This window comes from Furipterus horrens, unplaced genomic scaffold (assembly GCF_987537825.1).
Source record: "Furipterus horrens unplaced genomic scaffold, mFurHor1.1.pri manual_scaffold_4, whole genome shotgun sequence".
NCBI lineage: Eukaryota > Metazoa > Chordata > Mammalia > Chiroptera > Furipteridae > Furipterus > Furipterus horrens.
This window is the reverse complement of record NW_028327174.1, coordinates 148,293,270-148,316,830: the sequence shown is the minus strand read 5'-3', so window position 1 is coordinate 148,316,830 and position 23,561 is coordinate 148,293,270. Positions and strand designations below refer to the sequence as shown.

General features: G+C 36.0%; 1 protein-coding gene across 1 annotated transcript in view; it reads left to right on the top strand.

Annotated features, from left to right (window-relative positions):
• Window positions 1-23,561, top strand: part of KDM4C (lysine demethylase 4C) — a 439,327-nt gene that overhangs the window by 290,184 nt on the left and 125,582 nt on the right. Inside the window, exons 16-17 of the mRNA XM_090274104.1 lie at window positions 182-237; window positions 2,349-2,457. Coding sequence (XP_090130230.1) covers window positions 182-237; window positions 2,349-2,457 — 165 coding nt within the window. The remainder of the gene's footprint in view (window positions 1-181; window positions 238-2,348; window positions 2,458-23,561) is intronic.

The window sequence follows — 23,561 nt, the reverse complement described above, 5'->3', positions numbered from 1 at the left end:
CATCTTTCAACTTCTTTTTTCGCATTCCCTTTTGAACTGATCAGAGATAGGCCTTCATAAAATTCCTGATGGTTTTAATTTTAAAATAAAAAAATTTAGAATTTATGGGCTATTTAGCTAAATAGTGATGGCTTTTATTATATAGGTTTGATAAATTGTGTGGTACTTTTTTCTCTCCTAGGAGTGCTGTCTCTGCAATTTGAGAGGGGGTGCTCTTAAGGAAACTAAGAACAATAAGTAAGTAATACGCTAATGTGTTGAATTTTATTGTTTTCTTCTCCCCTCTAGAATGGTTGAGCCTCTGGGTGGCAGTTTGCTTTACCTATCAGTATTGGACACATTGGTCCAAGGCTTGTGCTATCCATATCTGAGGCTGGGATTCTGTGCAGAGACCATTATTGACTCCATATTTACCTCTGCTGGACAGAGGTGTTCTAAGTCTTGCTTCTGTTTTATGTTTTTGACACCATGAAAAATAACCCCTCTTTTACTAACAGAGTTTTCAAAATGTAGGCATCCCATATCATTCAAGGTGCCATTGGAATTCTAGCATTTAATATGATGAATTCTATTAGTCTTATAAAAACAGTACTCCTAAAAACAGTGAAGTCTGTTATCTTTAGATAAATAAAATCAATCATGGTCATAACATTAAAACAAAACCATTTATTTTTAACACCAGCAAATTAGAAAGAAGTGTATGTTCTACGATAGAAACACAGGGAGAAAACATTGATTTTAAGATCTAAAGAAAAATAACCTTTTTTATGGCAATGTTGAAATATATTTTTGTGTGAATTTTATTTTCATGATGTGATTTGAATGTTGAAAATGGGGCCAAGGCTTTTATAGGATCCTTTGGACATAGAAACATGTAGAAATGGTTTAGGTAGTGCTTTTAAGCTGGCACTTGAGAGCTAGATTCAGCTCCAAGATATGTTTTATTTGACCAATACACAGTTTATAAATTTGATCCAAGTTTTAAAGTTGAGAGATTTTGATATTAAAATCCAGATTTTCATCTTTACTTGAAAAATGATTGTGCATCTCTATATGGCAATACCAAGTTGAAGTGAGAGCCTGGCCTAAGTGGGCATGCACTGCTCAGGTCACCATGATTTAACCTATTCACTGTATTTGTTCACATTCTGTGTGGTCCAACGAGTACTGGACTTGGACCCTGGGGGTAATGTAGTAATGGAGTTTGCATAATTATGTGCATGTGCACATGTTTCTGATTGCTGATAAGGAAGAGTAAAGGCATTTGAGATTCCTACATTGATCAAGTTTAGTCCAAGACTGTATTTCTACCTAATTTTGGTTCCTGCGCTTTCACAGTTCATGTGATTGGCACTATACTAAAAAGGTGACTAGTTCTGGGATGTTGTACAGGTCATGTAGGCTGTGAGATAATTTAGGTGGTATCTGTAAAGACACAGATGATAAGAGCTTCTCAAAAAGAGATAGTATTACCTTAGACTTAGAGATTTATCTACTTATGAAAGAATGCCCTGATGAGATTGACATTCTTTTCCTGTGGTCTTTAAAGGTAGGATAGGATCTTGCATTGTTTGAGTGAAATAAATATGCTTTGATTTAAAAATAGGTTGGTGGATTTGATAACTCCTTCAAGATCTTTTTAAACCTCAAGAGTTTTATTTGGGGCATAACATTTATGAGAAACTTAATCATGTTGGTGGGGATGTTGTCATTTTTCTGGAGTAATTCAAAATTTGAAGGGAGATACTAAGTTTTAAGTAGGAAACAAGGGAACAAGCTAAATTTCATTTTTTCTTATCTCTAGATTCCTTTGATTATAGTGAGATTGCAATGAGAGACAGTTTAATTAAAGACTTAATCAATATTAGTTCTTTTAGAAAACTTGCTGTTCTGGTTTGCTTTATGGCATTTGTATTATGTAAAAAGATTATATGCTATACCCGGTTCATAGCTTTTATTAATTGAATTGTTCTTTTACTACATATTAATTAGCTAAAGCATATCAAACATCTCTCTATATTTTAGTATCAAATGAAACAGCAAATCTGCATTTCAGTATTTTGCAGATCAAGCATAGAAAACTATACATATATTGATAGGATTCAGTCTATGGTCTTCACTTAGTTTTTCATGTCACAGTAGTGGGCAGGTGTGCTACTTAATCCATCCAGGTATTATCTAATAGATTTAAAATTCAACAAGTAGTCTGTTTGTGATAAATTAAGGTTTTTTGGCTTTCTTTTTTATCTCTCTGTTTCCCCTCTGTGAGAATCGCACCACCTGCTTGATGTACGAAGTACATAAGTTTAGAAAACTTTTGTTTATGTTTAATGTCTCCTTTTCTGTAGGTGGGCCCACGTCATGTGTGCTGTTGCGGTCCCAGAAGTTCGATTCACTAATGTCCCAGAAAGGACACAGATAGATGTAGGCAGAATACCTTTACAAAGGTTAAAATTGGTGAGTGGCAAAGCTTATTTTTTACCTCATAAATTGATGTTAATTTTGCATTCTGAATATTTTTTAGGAGTACTCACATTCCCAAGATAACTCTTCCTGGCTTCATTTTATTGTTCTGCCCCCTTTCCCCCCGTAAGCCTAAATTTACTTACCTGTACATATTCTTTTCCTGTTATATTGTAAGTATGCTTATAATTTTCCTTAATTTCTGTTTGAAATACGCAAAGAAATACTATATTTCCTGGATTAATGTGAATTTTCAAATTATAGGTTATCTGGTGAGGTTTATTCATAATGGACCTGGGCTGCTGTCTAACTTTTCTCTCTCTCTCTCTCTCTCCTCCCTCTTCTCTTTGGTTGGTCTTAGCAAAGTACAAAGTGCATCTCACCTGATTACATAATTCTTCACCAAGAAGAGACTTGCAGAGAAATACAAAACCTCTTATTATTACTTATGGATTTTCTCATTTATAATAATTTACCAAACTCTCTGGCTGATTATCTTCTTACCTGTTTAGAAACTTTCATACAAATCTTTCCAGTGGTTCTTTTTTTATTGAAAAGATAGGCCTTTAATGTCATTAACATTGAAGTAATCTTGGAGTTCTGCTGAACTGTGAGCCAGAAGATCATTAGGTTAGGCCCTTATGGTATACATATTTAATGAGAATTTTCCCTAAAATTAAATTGCATGACCTTAAAGTACTAGAGGTATCTTACACATGGACTTAATATCCTAGAATTTCTTCAATTTTTGTTACTTTTAACTTTTAAGTCTTTCCACTATAGAATGTTTCAGGCAGTGTAGCTATAACCTATCTTATTGTTACTTGTTTTGTTACTAGTTTTTTGCTCAATGGGGAATTGTGCATATTGTCTCTGGGCCTCTATCTCAAGTACTTAGAACCTAATCTTGTCATTTGTTCTCAGAGAAGGGAAAGTGAACGCTGTTATTTTTCATTATAGCTCTGTCGAGATTTCACAATGCTAGAGAACATTGGCCCTTTATGTAGCTGATGACTGCTGTTGGCTGATGTTAGTGGTGGGACTACTATGCTCGGGATGTGATTATGGAAGTTTTGTGAATGAGATGGAAATGAATGGGTCATTTAAAAGGCCCTTTAAAGCTCACAGTGACTGTCAGCAGGGAGTTTAATTTTAGCTCCTGGACTTCCATAGGAAAGTTTCAAATCTTATCTCTTGGTCACCACTTAAAATAAAAAATATTTGCTATCAGGCAGGATATTTTTTTAAATGTTGAGTTTACATGTTAAAGAATTTTTAATATTTAATGTGACATATACTAACAGATATCTCACATTTTAACTTTTATTAGTTACAAGTAATATGTATTTTCAATAATTCAACCACTACGTTGAAAGATGACTTCTATTACCCCGTTTAATGCCCCTCAGAATGAATGGTCACTGCTCTTGATGCTGAACTCTTACCCTGGCTACTGTTGTCCCTGAATGTGTCCTTAATGATGTATTATTATTTATATCAGTCTCTAAATGGTTTTGAGAAACAGCAGGGAAGGACAACATGATGATTTCAGTGCCATTCAGGAATTTGTGTCTTGAAGTCCGGAATCTGATGATTGCGTGGGAAAGTGGCAAAGCTTATTGTTTTCTTCCCAGTGGTGTGCCTCGCCTTGATTGTATATCACATATTCCTTATGCAATGTTTCCTATCCTTAAACAGTTGGGACCTTTACAAGAATTTGTCTTGAATGAATTTAAGATCACTTAAAGTCTATTTCAAAGGACATTGTAGAACTGATTATTGACATATAGACGTCCATGACACAGTTTGGATGAAAATAGCAGGCTTTAGGTTAGGTTTTTTTTCCCTGTTTTTAATGTAATTTTATATACAGAGAGAATTTCTTAGTATATTTATTAAAATGCTCAGGTGGTTACCTTAAACAGGAAAACTTAGGAGAAACTTCATTTTGTGTGTGTGGGGGAAACCCCACTAGAAAATGCTATAATTGTTTGAAAGGGAGCAACAGCCACAAGTCTGGATAACTTTTTGACCAAGAATCCTTACCCAAGCACCATCACCCTGGTGAATCTCTCTGTGCCCTGGTCTCACTCAGTGTCCCTTAGTGATAGGACTCAGACAGGCTGGCTTTGAATAGCAAAATTAACAAATAATCACTTGTGTGGAGTGTAGAGTGCACCTTCCAGAGAGTAGGATGCTCTGCCCTATGGTAGTCAAGGATATGTTCTCCCAACGCTAGCATTCTTTTGTAGTTTAAGTAGTCTAATGCGTACATAGCCAGTCAGAAGTCAGAGCAGCCATGTTTGTTTGTTTGTTTGTTTTGATTAAATTTATTTTTAGAGGGAGGGAGGGAGAGAGAGAAACATCCATTTGTTGCCTCTCACATACACCCCAACTGCCAGGCATGGGCCCTGACCGGAAATCAAGCTGGTGACCTTCTGCTTGGCAGGGCCCCCAACCACCCGAGCCACACCAGTCAGAGCAGAGCAGTTGTTTTGTCTGGTATTTCACTCAGGCCAACCTACATATAAGCAAATTATTTTACTGTGTCAATCTAGTCAATGTATATATGTATGTCTGCCAGTATTGGTTTCAGTCTTTTTTCTGGAGCTGTAGCCAGGCCTTTCTAGATGCTAGACTGTCCCCCACACCTTCTTATTCACACAGAGGGTGAATCAGATGTCAGTGTCAACTTACTTCACCAAACAATTATTACCTTACCTTGCCGAATACTTAGTGTATGTTTTTGAATAAGACATTGCTCTTGTCTTCTTGCAGCTTACAGTCTAGATCGGGCTTTGTCAACTTTGACTGTGTTGACCTTTAAGAGAGGATAATTTGTTGTAGGTGACTGTCATGTGCCTGGTAGACTGTAGCATCCTTGAACAAACAGGTGCCAGATATCCCCTGGGAGACAAAAATCACTCTCATATGAGAATCTGCTAGTCTACAGTGAGGACATACACATAAAGAGAAAATTTTCATTTTGAGACAGAGAATATCTTGGTTGAAAGAAATAAGTTGGAGACTGAGAAAACAGAAATTCTTAATTGCTTAAACATCCCAGAGGGGTATATTTTTGGCAAATTATTCATATTTCTTATTTGTCAATAAAGTAATAGAATTCTACAATATATGTGCATAGTTGTTATTGTATTAATTATATAAGCTGATTTAGTATTTTAACATTATCTGTTCTTATAGAATTGAACAACCTTGAAGACTAATTACGTTTCATAAGATTAAAATTCTGTGATGTATGTGTGTGCACACACATGCGCACGCACATGCATGCACATGCTAGTTATTTATTTATGGAATAAATAAAAGGCAGAAAATTGTTATTTATCATTTGTGTTTCTCGCTTAAGATTATGATGGCTAGATGATTTGATCAGACAATGCCAAATGGTTTGTGCCCTTTTAGGGTTTCCACTTGAAAAGCTGTGGTGGTAAATTCATGCATACCTCTGTGACCGCTGCCCTAAATCCAGGCATTCATTTCCTTATTGGCATCACAGGGTACATGTGATTAAGTCATGGAACCTAGTAGTACTTTGCAGAGCCTATGGAACACCGGTGCAGCACTTGCCCTGTTGTCTGAGAGTTCTGATCTTGGAGTGACCTGGTGCAAATAGAACAAATGGCTCATCCACGAAGCAGCAGCAAGGAGGTCTTAGAACCTTTCCAGTGCCCACTAGGTGGTGCTGATGTACCAGTTTCCCATCCACTTGCCCTTAAATCACTTTTCTTAGCTAGCCCACAGTTGTAGAATTTTGTGTGTGTGTGTGTGGGGGGGGGGGTGGTGTTGAGGGAGCGGTGGTGGTGGTGGTGGTGGAGTGTGAGTGTGTGTGTGTGTGTGTGTGTGTGTGTGTGTGTGTGTGTGTGTTACATGCTGGGGTGCTCTAGCCCAAGGGATAGCAACCGGGCTGGGAAAATACTGTTTGCTGTGCTGAATTCCAGAGGACAGGTTTGTAGTTCAGTTTTTCATTTAGTCTTCTGAAAACAACCACTTTCCCTTGGGGCAAGTTAGTGTTTTCCCGTTTAAGTACTAAGCAACACTAGTAAAAGCCAGTAACTGCAAGAGGCTTAAAGAGCGACTGATGGCAAACATGGGTTTAAAATGTCTTCTGAAACATGAAAGCTGTATATTTAAAAAATGCTCATTATTAGCAGTCTTTCTAGATTATGAAACACTGGTATTTATGCAGAGGTGTTTGAATATTTTGGTAATCCTGTTGTTAGCCTTTTATTTATTCGTAAGCTCAACATGCAGTTTTTGAAATACCTCTCTGTATAATTATTTGTGTATCAGATTTTTGTCGAGGATGTAAGGACGGATTTGTTGACTTTAGCAGATTTTTCCTCTTACTTATAATGACCATTAGAAATGAAGGGACAGCAAATAGAAAACAACAGTTTCAGTGCTCCTCAGATTATGTTGGTCCTAAAGTGGTGTGTGCTTTAGCAAGAACCTTTATCTCATCCAGCCACCTTGTTTGGTAATATCACCTTCATGGTCTCCACTCATGAGATAATTAAATGGACAACAATGATGAGACTAGACTCTTTTTCAAGACACTGTCTTCTGTTTTATTTATGTTGCTGATAATTTGAAACACTTTAATAAAATTCATTATTAAAAATTTTAGTGCAAAAATATATTTGGCTATAGTGGTCTTTAATTAGTTTGTTCTTTCGTTCCTTTTTTTCTTAGCGCTTGTGTAGAGTAATAGTATCTCAGGGGTTATTAAAATAATTGCCACTTTATCCAAAAATTACTACAGGTTGCTATCTAAACGCATTAGGTTATTAAGCAGAACCATCCTTTTATTGGAAAGAAATGGTTGAAAGTTACTTGAGTAGGCTACATCCAAAGTCATATTTGAGAGGAAGAATGCTTAAGCATTCTACTGATTATTAATGCAGATTCTAGATTGCTTAGTATTTTTCTTACCTACTCATTTAGAATGAATTCCTTTGCTTCTGAGTCACATTTCAATATAGGAAAAGTTGTCCTGGTGGCAAGTATTGTCATTCCCAACCCCTCCCCATGTCCTTCAATACATCTCTGTACATCCAGAGAGCATCAGAACGTTGGCCCCTGGTGGGATGCTGAAGACATTTCCTATTCCCCACTTGAATGGTATGCTCAGATATAGCCAGTCAAGCGGTTTGTTTGAAGTCACAGATGTTGATATGCCTGAGGACAAAAAGAAAACAATTATTCCCACATGATACATATTTTAAAGTTTACTCCATCGTTTCCTTTTCTTATTTTCTTCTGTTTTCTGTACTACTATGCCTGGCTGGCCATTTTCATGACTGAATCTCTGGTTGAGGAACACAGTTGTGCAAAGATGAGAACACACATCCACACAAAAAAAGAAGTAGAGAACACACATGAAGTTAGAATGTCTTTTTTTGGTTTTCAAAATAGAAAAAAATGCAGGTAAAAATTATCAGGAAGAAGAATTAAGGACAGGAATTTAGAGAAAGTAAACAATTTTTTTATAGTATGATCACACAGAAGACAACAGTATTATCTGTTGGAACGGTCTTCAGTATTCATATCATTTTTTGGAAGCATATTATCAAAAAAAATCTTCAGACTTGATTATAAAATTTAATGGAAGAACATTTAAAAAAACCAGCTAAAAGATTAAAACAGCATGAAGTTCTGGTATTTGTCACATACTGAACCATGAATGTTTATTACGTACATTGACTACTCTTTGAAGATTAAATTAATTAAAGATCTATGGAATTTATTATATAAATAAAACAGCGAGACAAGTTTGTGGATTCTAAGAAATCTTAGGGAATTACAGTAGACCCTAAATGTAACCATTTGTTTTAAACATTCTTTCTGTTTGGAGGGAAAATGCTCAGCTAGAGTGTTGTAAGAATGTTTAAATATTAAATTGCAGGTACCGATGCAAATGACGTCTATCTTGATTGTTCTTATTGCATAAAAAATTTGGTGGTGTTCCTTGACCACACACCCAACCCCTCAGTGGCATAGCACAGTGCCTTTGGTGTCTTTGTCTCTAGGCATTCCCAGGGATTTTACATTTGAAAACCTATTTCTCTAACCAAATAGAGGGAGAAATGAATTTTGGAATAGCTGAAGTTGCCCCCAAGCATTCGATGACCTCCATCTGATTTGTATTTAACAAGTGAACCAAACATTGGCACAAGTGTTCTCCGAGTGAAGAACATTATTTTGAAAAGAAATTTATACTGCAATGATGACCGAGCCACAAGCCTTTTAGTATCTGACTGAGACCAACTATTCTGCTTAGAAGCCTCTATACACTTTAAAATGTGTACCTGAAGGCAAATAATAGTGAACTTGAAAGCCAAAGATTATAGTTTTGAAAGGTACATCAATTCTGAAAATAGAGTGGTTTCACTGTGGAATTCCATCTGAAGAGCTCCATCAAGGTGGGGGGAATACATTTAGTTTTCCTATTTCAGAAGAAGGAAGGTACTTGTTCTCTTGCTAACTGACTTATGTTATCAGATGTATTGAATACTAAAAACAGAATTACTGAGACAGAGATGAGGCCTGCCTCTTGTGCTGTAAGATCACTCTGTATCCTATTCAGTTAATGTTACAGCAGTGTTAGAGAGCAGCTTTGCCTTCCTTCCTGAGGAATCATGGTTATATTTGACATACCCTCTATTAATGCATTTCAGAAAATGTAAAGACATTGATTATCTTTCATCACTTTAAAAGAAGAAAAAGTGTTGTAAAGGCAATCAAAAAAGTTATTATGTTCTGCTTTAACTCATGTACTGATTTATTCTCTTCTTCATTTCTCAGGACAAAGAGGAATTCTAAGAGAATAATAAACATTGGCAATGATGAGCAAACTTATTGTTTAAAGGTGGTTGAGGAAAAATTTGCTTTAAATAGTGAGCTACTTAAGGAGGAGTAAGTGATACTGCCAGTGACATGATTGTGGTGTGGTGTGTAGGGTCCTATTATTTAATAAGTCCAGTATAAAATTTATAATATCATTAATGTTCTTCAGGACTTAATATACACATGTCCCCAACTTTGTAAGATTTTTAAATAAATGTAGTATAAAAAATGTACATTAGTAGCTGTATAGTTCTTAACTGTCAGAATGATTTGCTACAGGGACTAGATCCTATTGCAAGCTGTCAAATTTGTATATTGCTGTAATACCAAACCATAAAATCTTTTGAGTAAAATGGAAAATGTCAGATGTGCATGACTACAAATAATATACTTTCTGAAGGCTGTAGATGTCTATTGGAGAAAATGTGTAAATGCATGAAATGTTATCTTGTTACTGTGGATTTTTCTTTATCTGCTAGAAGAAGACTGTGAAGCAAAAGGAAATTGGAACCTTTAAATTTTTAGTTTTGAATTCATTTTTTTCGTGAAGGCTAATTTTAAAAACATTATTAGACAGATAAGTAGAACTTCAGATATTTCATGATTAAAGAGTATTGTGACAGAATAATATTATTTTTTAGCTTGCACTGCTGAATGGCCCATTTTTTTTTCTGATCTTGTTTGTGTGAGTAGTAATTACTGATGGATCTTTTTACTGAGTGAGTGAGTTGGGGTCAGGGTTCCAGAGATGGGGTCACCACTTTCACTCTGACATTGACTAGGTCAGCACCAACAAGCATATGCCAAACTGAGGTAACTGCAAGGCAGCTCTAACAAGCACGGATTTTCTTGGTCAACAGTGATTGACAGCAGAGATTATAGTTTTTGAGAGGAACAGTTGATATTGTGAAACAGTAGATTTATTATTATTTACTTTTCTAACATTTTAGGTAAATTAGGTTATTTCAGAAAGTTGTTTTAAAAATCAACAAAAATGTTATAAAATGCTTTTTGTATAAAGTGAAAATTTTTCATACTAGTAATTAATTTAACATAAGTCACTGTGGTATGTTTTAGGCATAGTCCCATAATGTAGTGATGCTATTTTCTAACAGGAACACACAGATGCCAGTACCAGCACAATTTTAGGCAGCCCCAGTTGGGATTTATTGATTTAAAATCAAAGGTTCTCTGAATTCATTCCATTACCCTTTGGATCATGGAGTTCTAAGCCTATGTTACAGTGAGATTGAGTGTGTGGGCTCTCTGGATTAAAATAGTTTGAGTCCTGCATCCTCCATTTAGGCAAACTTGGCCTTGCAGACTAATCTCTATGAACCTCATCTGGAAACTGGGGTGGCTGTGAGGATGAAACGAGAAAGTGAAGGGCCTGGAATGTGGCGTCATTCAAGATTCCTCATTGTTTATGGCGAATGATGCAGCCTCTTGCTGCGTAAATCTCTGTAAGCTGCCTTCTGGCCATTCAGGACCAGAGCAGGTAAATATCTGTAAGAATAGAGTAGGTTCCTGGTGTTCTCTCACTTGTTCCTTCAATAATTTGTTTAACAAATGTTTACTTAGGACTGGCTTTGTGGTTAAGTGATAGATGTACTTATATTTGCTTTTATAGATACTACAGAATAATGGGAGTTATTGAAAATTAGGCAATTGCAAAGCACTATGAAAAGATCTGTTTTAGTAAGAAACCAGAATATATTGAAGGACCTAAGTAGATTTGGGGTACAAGGGCTGGCAGTATAGGGGTGTAGAGAAGCTTCCTGGAAGAAGCAGTGGCTCATAATGCCTAATCTGAGACCTGAAAGATGAGAAGAACTAGCTGGAGGAGGGGTCCGGAGAGTGAGCAGTATGCTCAGCAGCCTGGAAGTGGGCGAGAAATGGAAGGCCTAGCAAATAAAATTTTTAGTAAGAGTTGGAGCATGAAGTATGAAGAAGGAGAGATGAGTCTGGAGAAGAAGCCTCAGATGACCTAGAACTACTGTGTCCAATACGGTAACCCCTGGGCACTTAAGGCTATTGAGCACTTGTTAGTGTTACTGAAGAACCGAACTTTAAATTTTAGTTAATATAAAATAAGCTAAATTTTAAAACTAAAGCAGCATAAAACACAAGAAATACAAGTAGAATTTTGGTAGTCTACATTTCACATTTCAAACACCCTTAAAAATTGAGTGTCTAAATTGAGACATGCTGTAAGTGTAAATACACTGCAGATTTCAAAGGCTTAGTATGAAAAAAGGATGTAAATAGCTCATTAATAGTTTTTATATTGATTATATGTCAAATGATAATGTTTTGGATTTGTGGAGTTAAATAGGATATATTTTCAAAATTAATTTTACCTTTTTTATTGCAGTAAAATATTCTTTAAAAAATTTACTTAAATCATTTTTAGGTGTTTAGTTCAGTGGTATTTAGTACATTCACAGTGCGACGGAACTCCAGCTTCCTCCACACCTAGTTTGAGCCACCTGCCTCTGATCAGTGCACTTCTCTCTGTCCCCAGGTTTGTGCCAAAATCACCCTCACATGAATATTGAAACTGCCTCCTTGGCTCGCCAGAATATCTGTCTTCAGAACTTTTTCTTTTTTCTAAACTGAAAGTCTGTATACTCATTGAAAAATAACTCCCCGTTTGCCACTCTCTCACCTGTTTTTTAATGTGGCTCCTAAAATTTTTTAAATTTCATATGTGGCTCTCATTGCATTTCTTCTGTACAGTGCAGGTTTAGTGGAGTTTGTACTTTATTCCAAACATTTTGGAGAACCTTTAATGCTGGTTAAGAAGTAGAATACTGTGATCATAAGATGACTCAGACTAGAGGTGTAGAGGAAGCTCAGGTTCTGACACAGGCAGCTAAGAGGGTGGTCATGCCATGCACAGGAAAGTACATTTTGGACACATTTCTTTTGAGGTCCTGTAGTTCATCTGGGTGTGGCTTAGGAGAGAGGTGTGCCAGAATATTACTTCTTGTGATTGTATGGCTATTTAACAGCTTGTTTCTGGGTTGTTAGGGCTGGAGGCATGTGATGTTCAGTTGACTATAACTGGTCAGTAATTCAGGACAGTGAACAATTACATTTTGTCTAGATATAGATTTGGTTCATGATAATACTGTATCTGCTGCTCATACTCTTTTTGAGGTGTAATAGACAGGTAAGACAGTGTCAGTCCTGGAAGTTTCATTTCTGTTCTCTCTGAAAGTGAAGAAATGAAAATACATTGAAAATGAAAGCAGAACCTATAGAAATAGTTTAATTTGCAAAAGGTTAAGCAACAAGGAAATGTCCAGCGTTCTCATGAAAGATAAATGTGTCCAAAAACCAATAAAAACATAGCCTACACTGGAATATTTTTGTCAGGGTGTGTGGCCACATATGAAAGAGGATTTGCATTAAGAATCATACAGGAGTGCACAAACCCATGAAAAGGTATTCATTTCAGAATTACTTCTAGTTTTCAGTTTTTAAAAAATTACCTTTTCACTAATCGTTTTTGAGCTCAAATTGCCTTTAAGATAACAGTTTAAATTGTGGATTTTTTTCTGTTTGGAATGTAAAATACATTCCATCTTTCTTTAGAAACCAAATATTTTAATTTAAATAAATAGAGAAAGTAGTAAAAGAAATGGGCCACTTTTTATTACAGAAATAGTGTATTAGGTTAATTGAAACTTTGAAAAAAATTTTTTAGTGTCATCTGTTACTCATTATTAATTTAAAAATTCATCAATTTTAAACACTTATTTTATCTTCACAAAGCAAAAATATATTATGAAATCTTTTCGGTAAATAGTAGATATTTTTCAGTAAAAAGAATTATGACATCCTGGCAAAGGTATAATTTTAATAGACTAATGAGTTTTCTGACCAGAGTCGACTGAGCCTCATCTAATTTTTACAGTGATAAATTGACTGTGTCGAAATTTGCAGTTTAGTCTAGTGAAATATTTTACTATGAAAGTTTAATTCTCATTTTTTATTTATGAGAGCAGTGGTAGTGTCACGGCAGCTTATAACATGCTGGTCATTTGGTATGATTTATTTCAGTGAATGTCACTTGTGATGTGTTTAGTCATTGTTGACCCATATTTAATCCTAAAAACTCTTTAAGTGGTATGAAATGTAATAAGTCAGTCACCCACTGTAGTTAAAAAAATAAACAAACAAGCAAATCTAAATCATGATGCACAGATCTAGTCAATTGTCTTTTCCTGGCTTTAATGATATCATAGGTTTATGTTTGACAGCTTTTGATTTGGGGGTAATGGAAGAGTGATAGCTTTCTTTAGTTTTATAGAGATCTACTTAGAATAATTTCTATCACAAAGCATATATTTGAAATGTAATATAATCATTTTCCATTGCATAATTTGGGGATTCTGGCTTGACATTTTAAAGGTTTAAAGGAAAATTGTGGAATAAAGAATATCATGCATTTATCATTTTTTTATTCAGCAAATATTTATGGAACTGATCACAGTGTTTGGTGCTTGATGACGGGGCATGAGATGGAGAGGTTCATTCCTCTCATGGGGTTTAGATTCTGCAAGGACTTAGATATAGAACTTCTAAGGATGTCATTTATTCTTAGGCAGTTCTGGAAGGCAGAAGGGAAGGCCTAGATTAAAGCATTCTTCTAAGGCATTTCTTTACAGAGATGTAATGAGCATTTCTGTTTCCTAATATCAGGGTATTTATTTAGTATAGATAATTTTGAACAAATAGATAAAAATATCGTAAGTGTGCGTTTTTTTCAGATATGAAATTAATTTGAGGTAATTTTAGCAATAATAATGAACATCTTTAAGAAACAAAATTTTAAATGGTGGTATATTTTTAACATAATTTTAATTCATAGCTCACAACAAAAATCTTATAAATAATGTACATTCAAAATAATGAAACATTATTCATAAAATGTAGTGTTTCTATGATAGTATCACAGTGTCTTGAAGGTTTTTTTTTAAAGAATTAAAGGATAGTGTTATTTCTTTTATTGTACACAATAAAAGCTATAAACTCAGTACTGTCACAGAAATGTACTTTAAAATATCTCTAGGAAGAAGCCATCCAGACATCATTACCTGTTGGTATTATCGCTTTTTATGTTTCTCAAAGTTATTCATAAATACAGAGTGGGGCAAAAGTAGGTGTACAGTTGTCTGTATAAAAATAATAGAATAATAAATAAATAATAATACAAGAATAAACTCTCAACTATAAGCCTAATTTTGCCCTATCCTGTATTTTTCAAATAATAATGTGAATATTAGAGAACATTTTTGTTGGCTGGTCAACTTAGAACTAAGAGGAAGATCAGTGGCCCAAGTGTTTTTAGACACAGCAAGAAAATTTAAATACTTCTCTTATGTACCATTTATTTAAGAGTCTTTTTTTATAATTAAAAAATGAAGAAGCCAGCAACAAGAAATAACTCCTTTTCCTGACAGGCCCAGGAGTTAATGTATGTACATTTTCAGACTTCTCAATTTGACAGGGGTCAATCACCATTTAATTTCAAAATTCCATCTATCTTAGCGATGGCCTTAGAACTATTGAGTCTCCTTTTCCTGCCTATGACAGTCTTCCTGTTTCTGTGCTTTGCCACATGCTGATTAGGGGAGCCCTGTCCCACAACTATGGCACATGACACCACCTCAATGTACATTCTGCACAGATAAGGCATGACAGCCTTTTAACCTCAGCTTGCTGTGCATGCAGAGGATGACAGCCTACCTGCACTGGGGAAACCAAATAAGCTAACGTGATGTGTTCATTCTTAATCACATTCTATTTCTCCCAGAGACATTCCAAGAGAATGACAGGCCCAGCCAAGAGTGTAGGTTATCAGCCTGAGACACTCGAGGCACAGGGCATCGCCACTGCAGATAAGGCTAAATTGTACTTTCAAACTTTGACTTGTTTGTTTATTGTTAGAATTTTAATATATAGATCATATAAGGCTCTTGGTCCTTACGTTTTAAATTTTATTTTAAAGATTTATTTAGTTACTGTTTGTGTTTGTCATCAAAAAAAATTTTTTTAAACCAGAATGAGAGTCATCTCTCCCTCCATGCTACTCCATACAAGTGATCATATTTAACACACTGGAGTAATATTTTTGACTTTACTATGGAGAAAATGGCTTGGAAGGATACAGCATTTTAACATACTGTGTTATAATTAAGAGTGTGTAATATAGTATATGTATTATACTATATATGTATAATATTCAAGCACATATATGTAAATATGTTTTACAAAAATATCACCTTTTCTTAAAGGTAATAGTATTTTTTCCCCCTTTGTTCTTACCATGAACCTACCAGCATTTATAACATTTTAGACACCTTTGTTTATCTCACTCATTTAGAAAATTTCAGGCTTCATTTTAGAAGTCTTTCAAAATCAAATTTAATCACCTAAATTTCTCTCAAGTTGGTGCTGACTAATCTTCAAGTGTGCCATTTTCTACATGTATAAAAACATGTGAATGTAATAATAAAGTGTATGAGCTTTGGGACTTGGCACCCTGGATTCACATCTCAGCTCTGCCACATACCAATAATTTTAGAATATATCATCCTCCTTGGAAGTTTGTCCTTGATTTTTATGACAGTTGATAGGTGTCCCTTCTCCCTTCTCCTCCTTTGGCCACTTGATTTCAGGTTCCCCCTATCTTCATCCTGAATGTTTATGTTCTCCCAGTTTCTGTCTGAGGCTTTTTTTTTTTTTTTTAACTCTTCACATTCTCCGTAAAGATTTGCAAAGTGTTAATTGCAGTAATAGCCCCCTCTATCATTACTGTGAGTATTAAGTAAGATAAGGCATATGGAGTCCTTCACCCAGTGCTCTACCATAGTAAGTGCTCAATAACTGTTTCTTCTTATTGTTCTTCCTATGATTATATTACATTAGTAATACTATTACAATAACAAAATTATTTTAAAATAACAAAAATGTGTAGATAGCCTGCGATTTATAAATAAATAATATTAAGTTTGTTTTTAAGTTTACTTTTATCATTTGGGACACATTTTCTCTTATATAAAACCTTACAAATAATTAAGTACCAATAAAATTTGCAAATGTTTAATTAACTTAGAAAAAACTGTTGGGTTTTAAATAATTATAGATACACAGGAATTTATGAAAGTAGTATAGAAACTCGTGTGTGCCCTTCAGCCAGTGTTCCTCTTTGACTATATCTTATATAACTATAGTACAATATCCAAACCAGGAAATTGACATTGGTACAATATGTGTTCATAGTTCTATGTAATATTTATAGCTATATTTTATTGCAAGGAAATGTAGTTCTGCAGAAATGGCTAAAAGGAAGTGAAAACAAAAATAATAGCAACGTATTGTGGTTTATAGCATAGAGCTCTTGACACTCAATATAAAACAACTGTATAAAAATTGTGCAAAAATTTGATCTTATACTTCACTAGAGGACAAATACACATGGCACATGAACACATGACAAGGTGCTTAATGTCATTATCCATTAGATAAAAGCAAGTAAAAGCACAGTGCATTGCTACTACATAACTATGGAATAAAGTCAATATAACTGACAGTGCCAAGTGGTGATGCCGAAGTGTAGCAATAGACAGTTTCCTGCATTGCTAGTGGGAATACAGAATGGTACAGCCATGTTGAAAAGAGCCTGGGGGTTTCTTATTAAGTTAGACATACAATGCCATGCTATCCAGCAATCTCACTCATAGAAATTTACCTAAGAACAATAACATTTATGTTCACAAAAAAGCCTATAAGTGATGTTTATAGTGGCTTTATTTATAATGACCAGAATCTAGAAACAACCCATTGCTTTTCAATGGGTGAATGAATTAACCAACCATGGTACATCCATACAATGTACAATAATACTACTACTTAGCACTAAGAAATAACAAAGTACTGATACCATCAATGTGGGTGAATCTTTTTTTTTAAAATAGTTTATTTATTTATTTGTTTATTTATTTATTTTTAGAGGGGAAAGGAGAAAGAGAGGGAGAGAAACATCACTGTGTGGTTGCCTCTCACTCGCGCCCCCAACTGGGGACCTGACGTGCAACCTAGTCACGTGCCCTGACTGGGAATTGAACCAGCGACACTTGGCTTGCTGGCTGACGCTCAATCCACTGAGCCACAGCAGCCAGGGGTGGGTGTATCTTAAGTGCATCATGCTAAGTGATGGTTCCATACTGTATAATTTCATGCACATTATAATCTGAGATAAAAAACAAAAACAACCCTATGAGGACAGAAACGAGATTGGTGCTAGGGACTGTGTCTGGGTGCAGTGGTTGACTACCGAGGCACACAAGGGAATGTTTTTGTGCCGGTGGAACTGTTTGTATATTTTGATTGTTGTAGAGGTTGCGTGACTTAATTTTTTGGTCAAAATTTATAAAAATCTAAACATTAGAGGATGAATTCTATTATATGTCACTTACATTGTAATTTAGAAGTTAAGTGTAAAAACAGATTATTAATGTTGCTAGATTGACGATGGAAATGACTAATAATACTAATGATAAGTCAGTGGCATAGGAAGAAGGAAAATATGGTGAAGAAAAGTAGGAGAAGAAGTGAAAGGAAAGAATGTAGATGACAGTACAAGGGAAATGTTTCATCAAGTAGAGTCCATGACTGCCCACACCCCCCCCACCCCCCCACCCCCCACAGTCACTGTTTACACTCCTAGATGACATTGGACTTTTGTGGGTAGAATCTTCCCCTCGGGAGGCTTTTTTACACAGATCTCCCTCCACTCAGAAAGTTTTGATCTCAGGTAGCTATTTCCATAACTAAAAGCCTATTGCCAAAATCATTTCTAAGAAAGTTTTCAGTTTCTGCTGCTTCATCATCATAATCATTATCTCATTGAGGATTAAATGAGATATTTGTTACATTAGCACATGGCTGGCACTGAATAATTAAGTGATGTCAACTTCTTTTTAGTAGATGAGAAGTCAGAGGTTTAAAGCAGTTATATTATAGATAATAATTGAAGAGCTGTGTTAAATCTGGCCTCCTGGCCCAAATCCTATGCTCTTTGCTGGTAGGCTGTGTTCACCTTTGAGTTAGGCAGTTTCCTGATCTTTTCAAAGGCTGGAAACACTCTTAGACAGAAGTTAATTATTTTCAGTATTTTGATTATTTCAGTTTAGATATACTACCTGCTCTTGTTTTGTTGTTCATTTCACAGAACTTTAAATGAACGCAGTACTTAAAATGATGTCTGCTTTAAGTCCTTGGGAGAAATAGGTTACAAGAGAATGGGGGAAGTATTCTTTAATTAAGTTCTAAAACATTCTCACATAGTGTCATTAGCCTTGCAGGGCCTGTCAAACTCTAGTTCACTCTTGCCTGGTGTCAGATCTGTTGGAAAGCGTTGACAAACAGTTGGTATGTCAGAGACAGCTAAAAGCCTTAGAGAGGTGCATTGGGACACGTAAATCTATCGTCTAAATAAACTCCACTAGTGGCAGGTGTCTGAGCACTAACTCACAGTGACAGGGGCACATGGGTTTTGTTAACCAGAAACAGCATTTTAATATTGACAGCTTTTAAAAAGACAGTTCTAGATAAGAATTTGCTATCTGAAAAAGTGCAAACTAATCATGCCTTCAAATGAAAAGACTGTAGTGCAGCTCACTTTACAGAGAAGAGAAGGGTGCCATTATTGGGTTTATTTCTTAACATTTGAATCTTTTACATATATCAGCAAGTTTTTATAAGCTGTTCTTGAAACTTAACCAAAATGAAAACTTTGGTTATGGAAAGTTATGTACAACTAAAGTTTGATCACTTTATTTTCATGCTTGTGATCAAATCTTGGTAAAATCAACTTACTGCCTTTGTATTTTAAAAAAATGCAGATACTTTTAAAGCATATCAGGTACTGTATTAAATTCAGCATCAACATTTCACTTATCCACTCTTTGCAATTTTAATTATTTGAGAGTAACCCTAAAAGCCTAGATTATTATAGTTCATAGTTTTGCCCTGCCTTTTGTGGCCTTTGTATAAGGTATTAGCCAGAGAGCCTCGCTGACTGTCCAGCATTGACATGTGGACACAGCCCGTTGCCTCTGTCTATGAGAGTACATGTTTTACATGGAGAGGTCTTTACTCTGTGGATTGTCATGAATTTGGAAGTTTACAGAGGTCTCAGGATGTCTAACTAAACCTTCTACATGTGGTGAATGGATGATTTTCATCTTTGAGAATGATGATCTCCTATGTCACGGACCTCTGACCAGCAGAGTCCACGGCGTTGTGGGTAAAGGGAATACATGCACAGCAACTGCCAGAATCCTGTGGAGAAGAGGGGACAGAATTGGCCACTTTCTAGAGGAGAAAGCGCAGCATGCCCCTGCCTTCACAGGCTTTTATTCATTTCTTAGGTGGATTACATCCAAGAAAGTTGTGAATCATAGTGCCAGTCATTGTCTTATATGATTATTACTTTTGCATATTAGAGAAAAGAATGTTACACATGCATGGATGATAAGGATAACTAGTCTAGCCACATCCTGTTCTTAGAAATTGGCCCAGAATAGGCCCTAAGAAACTGCTTCAAGGTTACACACTGAACATCTGTTGTTCTGATGAGGGGGTCCTTTAGCAGAAAGCAGGCTTTTTACCTATTATAGAAATGCAGGCCTGGTTCCCCACGGGAAAACCGGTGTGTGGAGTGGGTCCTGTGTGCTGCCACGCTCCCAGTGGTCTTCCATTCTGGGGCTGAGCTACATTTGCCACCACCAAGCACCCTGGCTTCCCATACTCCTACCTTTGTGTGTGTGAAGCAGTGAACAGAATCCCTTCTTTCTTGAACAAAAGCAAGTTTCTCCTCAAGTAGACTCTGAAGGAAAGTGCCCAGGCTGTGACGGTGCGGAGAATCTGCCATCAGTAGTCAGTGAAGAAGTTCTGCATTCGGGTGTTTTGCCAGTGTCCCCCAAAACAGATCCCATAGCTTAATACCTTTGCATGTCATAAATTAGTTATAATTATTTCTGTTTATGCTGAGTTTTTAAAATGTTTTTTAAAATATTCAGCTGACGTATTTAGTTGGATTGACCTTACCTATCAGGAAGGATAAGCTAGTTGGTGGAGAAGAGAGAGAGAGACCCTTCCTATTAGACATTTTATTTAGTCATTTTGGAAGATTTTTATTTGAGAGATTAATCTTGATTGCAATGATTTGTCTTCTTAATATTTTTGAAATGAGTCAACCCTCATTTGTTCAAACATATATGGAATTAACATTTATTGTATGCGTGCGCTGCGCTGGGTGCTGCCCACAATGCCATCACATGCTCCACCCTCTCCTCAGCAGTTCTCTGTGTGTTGTGATTTCAGTCCCCTTTGACACATCCTTTGGTTTCCACCCTCCTGTAATGAAATAACAGTAAAAACAACACCCTTCCCCATGCCCCAGGTTCTTGCTCTCATGATGTTTTACACTAGGCATTATTTCAAACTGCCCCCCCCCTTTTTTACTGGAAATTCAGATGTTTCTAAGAAAATTAAGATAAATGAAATTCATTTACGGTATAAATACGGGAAGTAGTTGGGCTGACATGAAATTGACCTGTATCATGCTAAAACAATTGCTGCTTGCACAAAAATTCACTAGTATCTGCCATTATGGACTATTGCATCTTTTGATACATTACATATTTCAGGGTAGACTTGGAATTTAGACACAGAACAACAACTATAATGAGTAATTGAGTCTAGTATATATCCTATGACAGCCTCAATAGTAGTGACTGGAATCAAATTCTTTCCAAGGAGCATCGAGTTAATGATTTTGGAACATCCTGGAGTCACCTCTTGTATCATGGAGGCATTTAAATAGGAGCCTCAGAAGTAGAGCTGCTAGTTCTGCTGCACATCACAGGTCCATGAGGCTTGTTTCCTGGGGAATCCATTTTGTACCTCTCAGCCTGAATCCTGCCTTCCTGCAGCACATCAAAGCAACTCCATATATTTTGAGTTTGGGTGAAACTATCACTCATTCATCAAAGTTCTGTCTGGGTGATAATTTTTGTTTTTGAAAACAGATGTGGAAACTGAGCTGACAGATGTTGAGAACAGACCTGTTGTTGAAGCTCAAGTTGTCACACATGCTGCAGGGAGACAGGTCGTTAGCATTCAGAACGGAATGCCTATGGTCTAGTGAATTAAAGATGTTTGTATTGATTTGTATTGCTCTGGAGGTAATTAAAAGTTGTCCTCACCTCCATTTGACCTGTGCTAAAAAAAGTAAATACGAAGTAGGGTAGGTTATTGTATTTTAGTGGTTAGCAAGATGTACTAATGTTTTTTGTGCTTATTCTCTTTTGTGCTGGCTGCTCTGTACCAGGCATTGTCTAGGTAATTCTCCAACAACCCTTTGAGATTTATATCTTTATTTCCATTTTATTTGTGTAGAGTCAAGCACACATTGAGAAATGGAGGCTCTGTGGCTGACAGGGATACCTTTAACCTACTTCACAACTGCTGAGTCTGTCGTCATAGTGCTCTGGGCCCCACAGTATGAGAAGGTGACCTGTAAGGCAACATAGCATGTGATCCACATTTTCAGCCTTCCAGATTTGTCACCTTTTTGCATTGCTTGATAAAAAAGTCTGCACTCACTGTTCACTTCTGTACCTTGGTCAGATATCAGCCTGAGCCAAGGCAGAAAGCACATGGCCACACTTTCACCTTGGGCTTCTCAGGTTCCTTGGCTGGCAGATACTTGGGCTCTGGGCTCAGAGACCTCCACTTTCCACATGTATCTTCAGTACAGTCAAACGGGGGAAAAGTTCTTCAACATGTTTATTTAATAATTCTTAACATGTCATTAAGAATCCTTCATAAACCATATTTTGATGAGAAAACAATTAAAAATAAATTATACAAACAAAATGTTCCTAATTTTTTTAAATGAACAGGGAAAAGATTTGAAATATCATATTGTGGTTGCCTCTGGATTACAAGATGTTAGGTAGATAAAAATAATAGTTTTATATACACTGTTGTATAATTTGCAGTTTTTCTACAAGCAGCTTTCCATTGCTTGTGAAATCAGAGTAAAAAAGTAAAAGTATAAAATTGAGGAAAATATTATTTTAAACACCTTGGGCTGTTATATGACTTTTTGTCTAGTGACTTCAGTTTATAATGCAGAGTGTCTCCAGGTTTCCTCCCTTGGTCTTCAACACAAACACTCTGACTCATCTTTTCTTTTCTTCTTTTAATTCTAGACACGTTTTTTTCTTAGTAATGTTCACAATTCCACATTTACTTTATCTTTAATGGTTCTTTTCAATGTGAACGTTTCCCTTCTGATGTCTTTGGTAGTCATTTTCAGGGAATCCTTTTTTGTTTGCTAGCTAAGACCAAGATCTGTATTTTTAAAATGATTTTAATTATCATCTCTCATTTTAAAAGTATGTAGCTTAATTAAATTGAATATGAATTACCTTCACCCTTTTCTAGAGGTTTCATATCCAAAAATAAATTAAATTTAAAAGGTACTGAAATTTCAATCTTTACTTACTGTGTCTTGATATCCTAAATCAATTTATTCTTGTCTGTCAAACATAATTTCCGTGTGTGTTGGGGGTCCCCAAACCACCTCCAAATTTGATGCTTCACTAGGAGCACAAACAGGACTCAGCATATAGTTATACCACAGCTACCTATGATTTCAGTGAAAGGCTACAAAACAAAATCAGCAAAGGGAAAAGGCACAGGGGACGAAGTCTGAGGACAGCAGGTGCAGGCTTCCAGAGTCCTCTCCCAGTGGAGTCACGTAGGACTCCTTAATCCTCCCTGGAACGGGTTGTGACCACATGTGGGAATGCTGCCAACCAGAGAAGCTTGTTAGAGAATCAGAGTGCAGAGTTTTACTCTGGCCTGATCACATAGGCACCCTTTACCTAGCATGTACCAAAGTTTTAGACTCCCTAAAGAGAAGCAAATATTCAGCATAAACCACATGGTGCTATACAAATAGTTTGTCATGGTGAGCTATTCTTAGCAGGGAATGGGGTTGGGGGAGGACTCCTGAAATACAGGTTCCCAGACAGCTGCCAGGAGTCAATCTTGTAAGCAGGTCTTTCAAAGGACAGCAGTCTCAGGTCTTTCTACACAATGTGCAATTAAAACCAGAAATAACCATTTACACCAAAGAT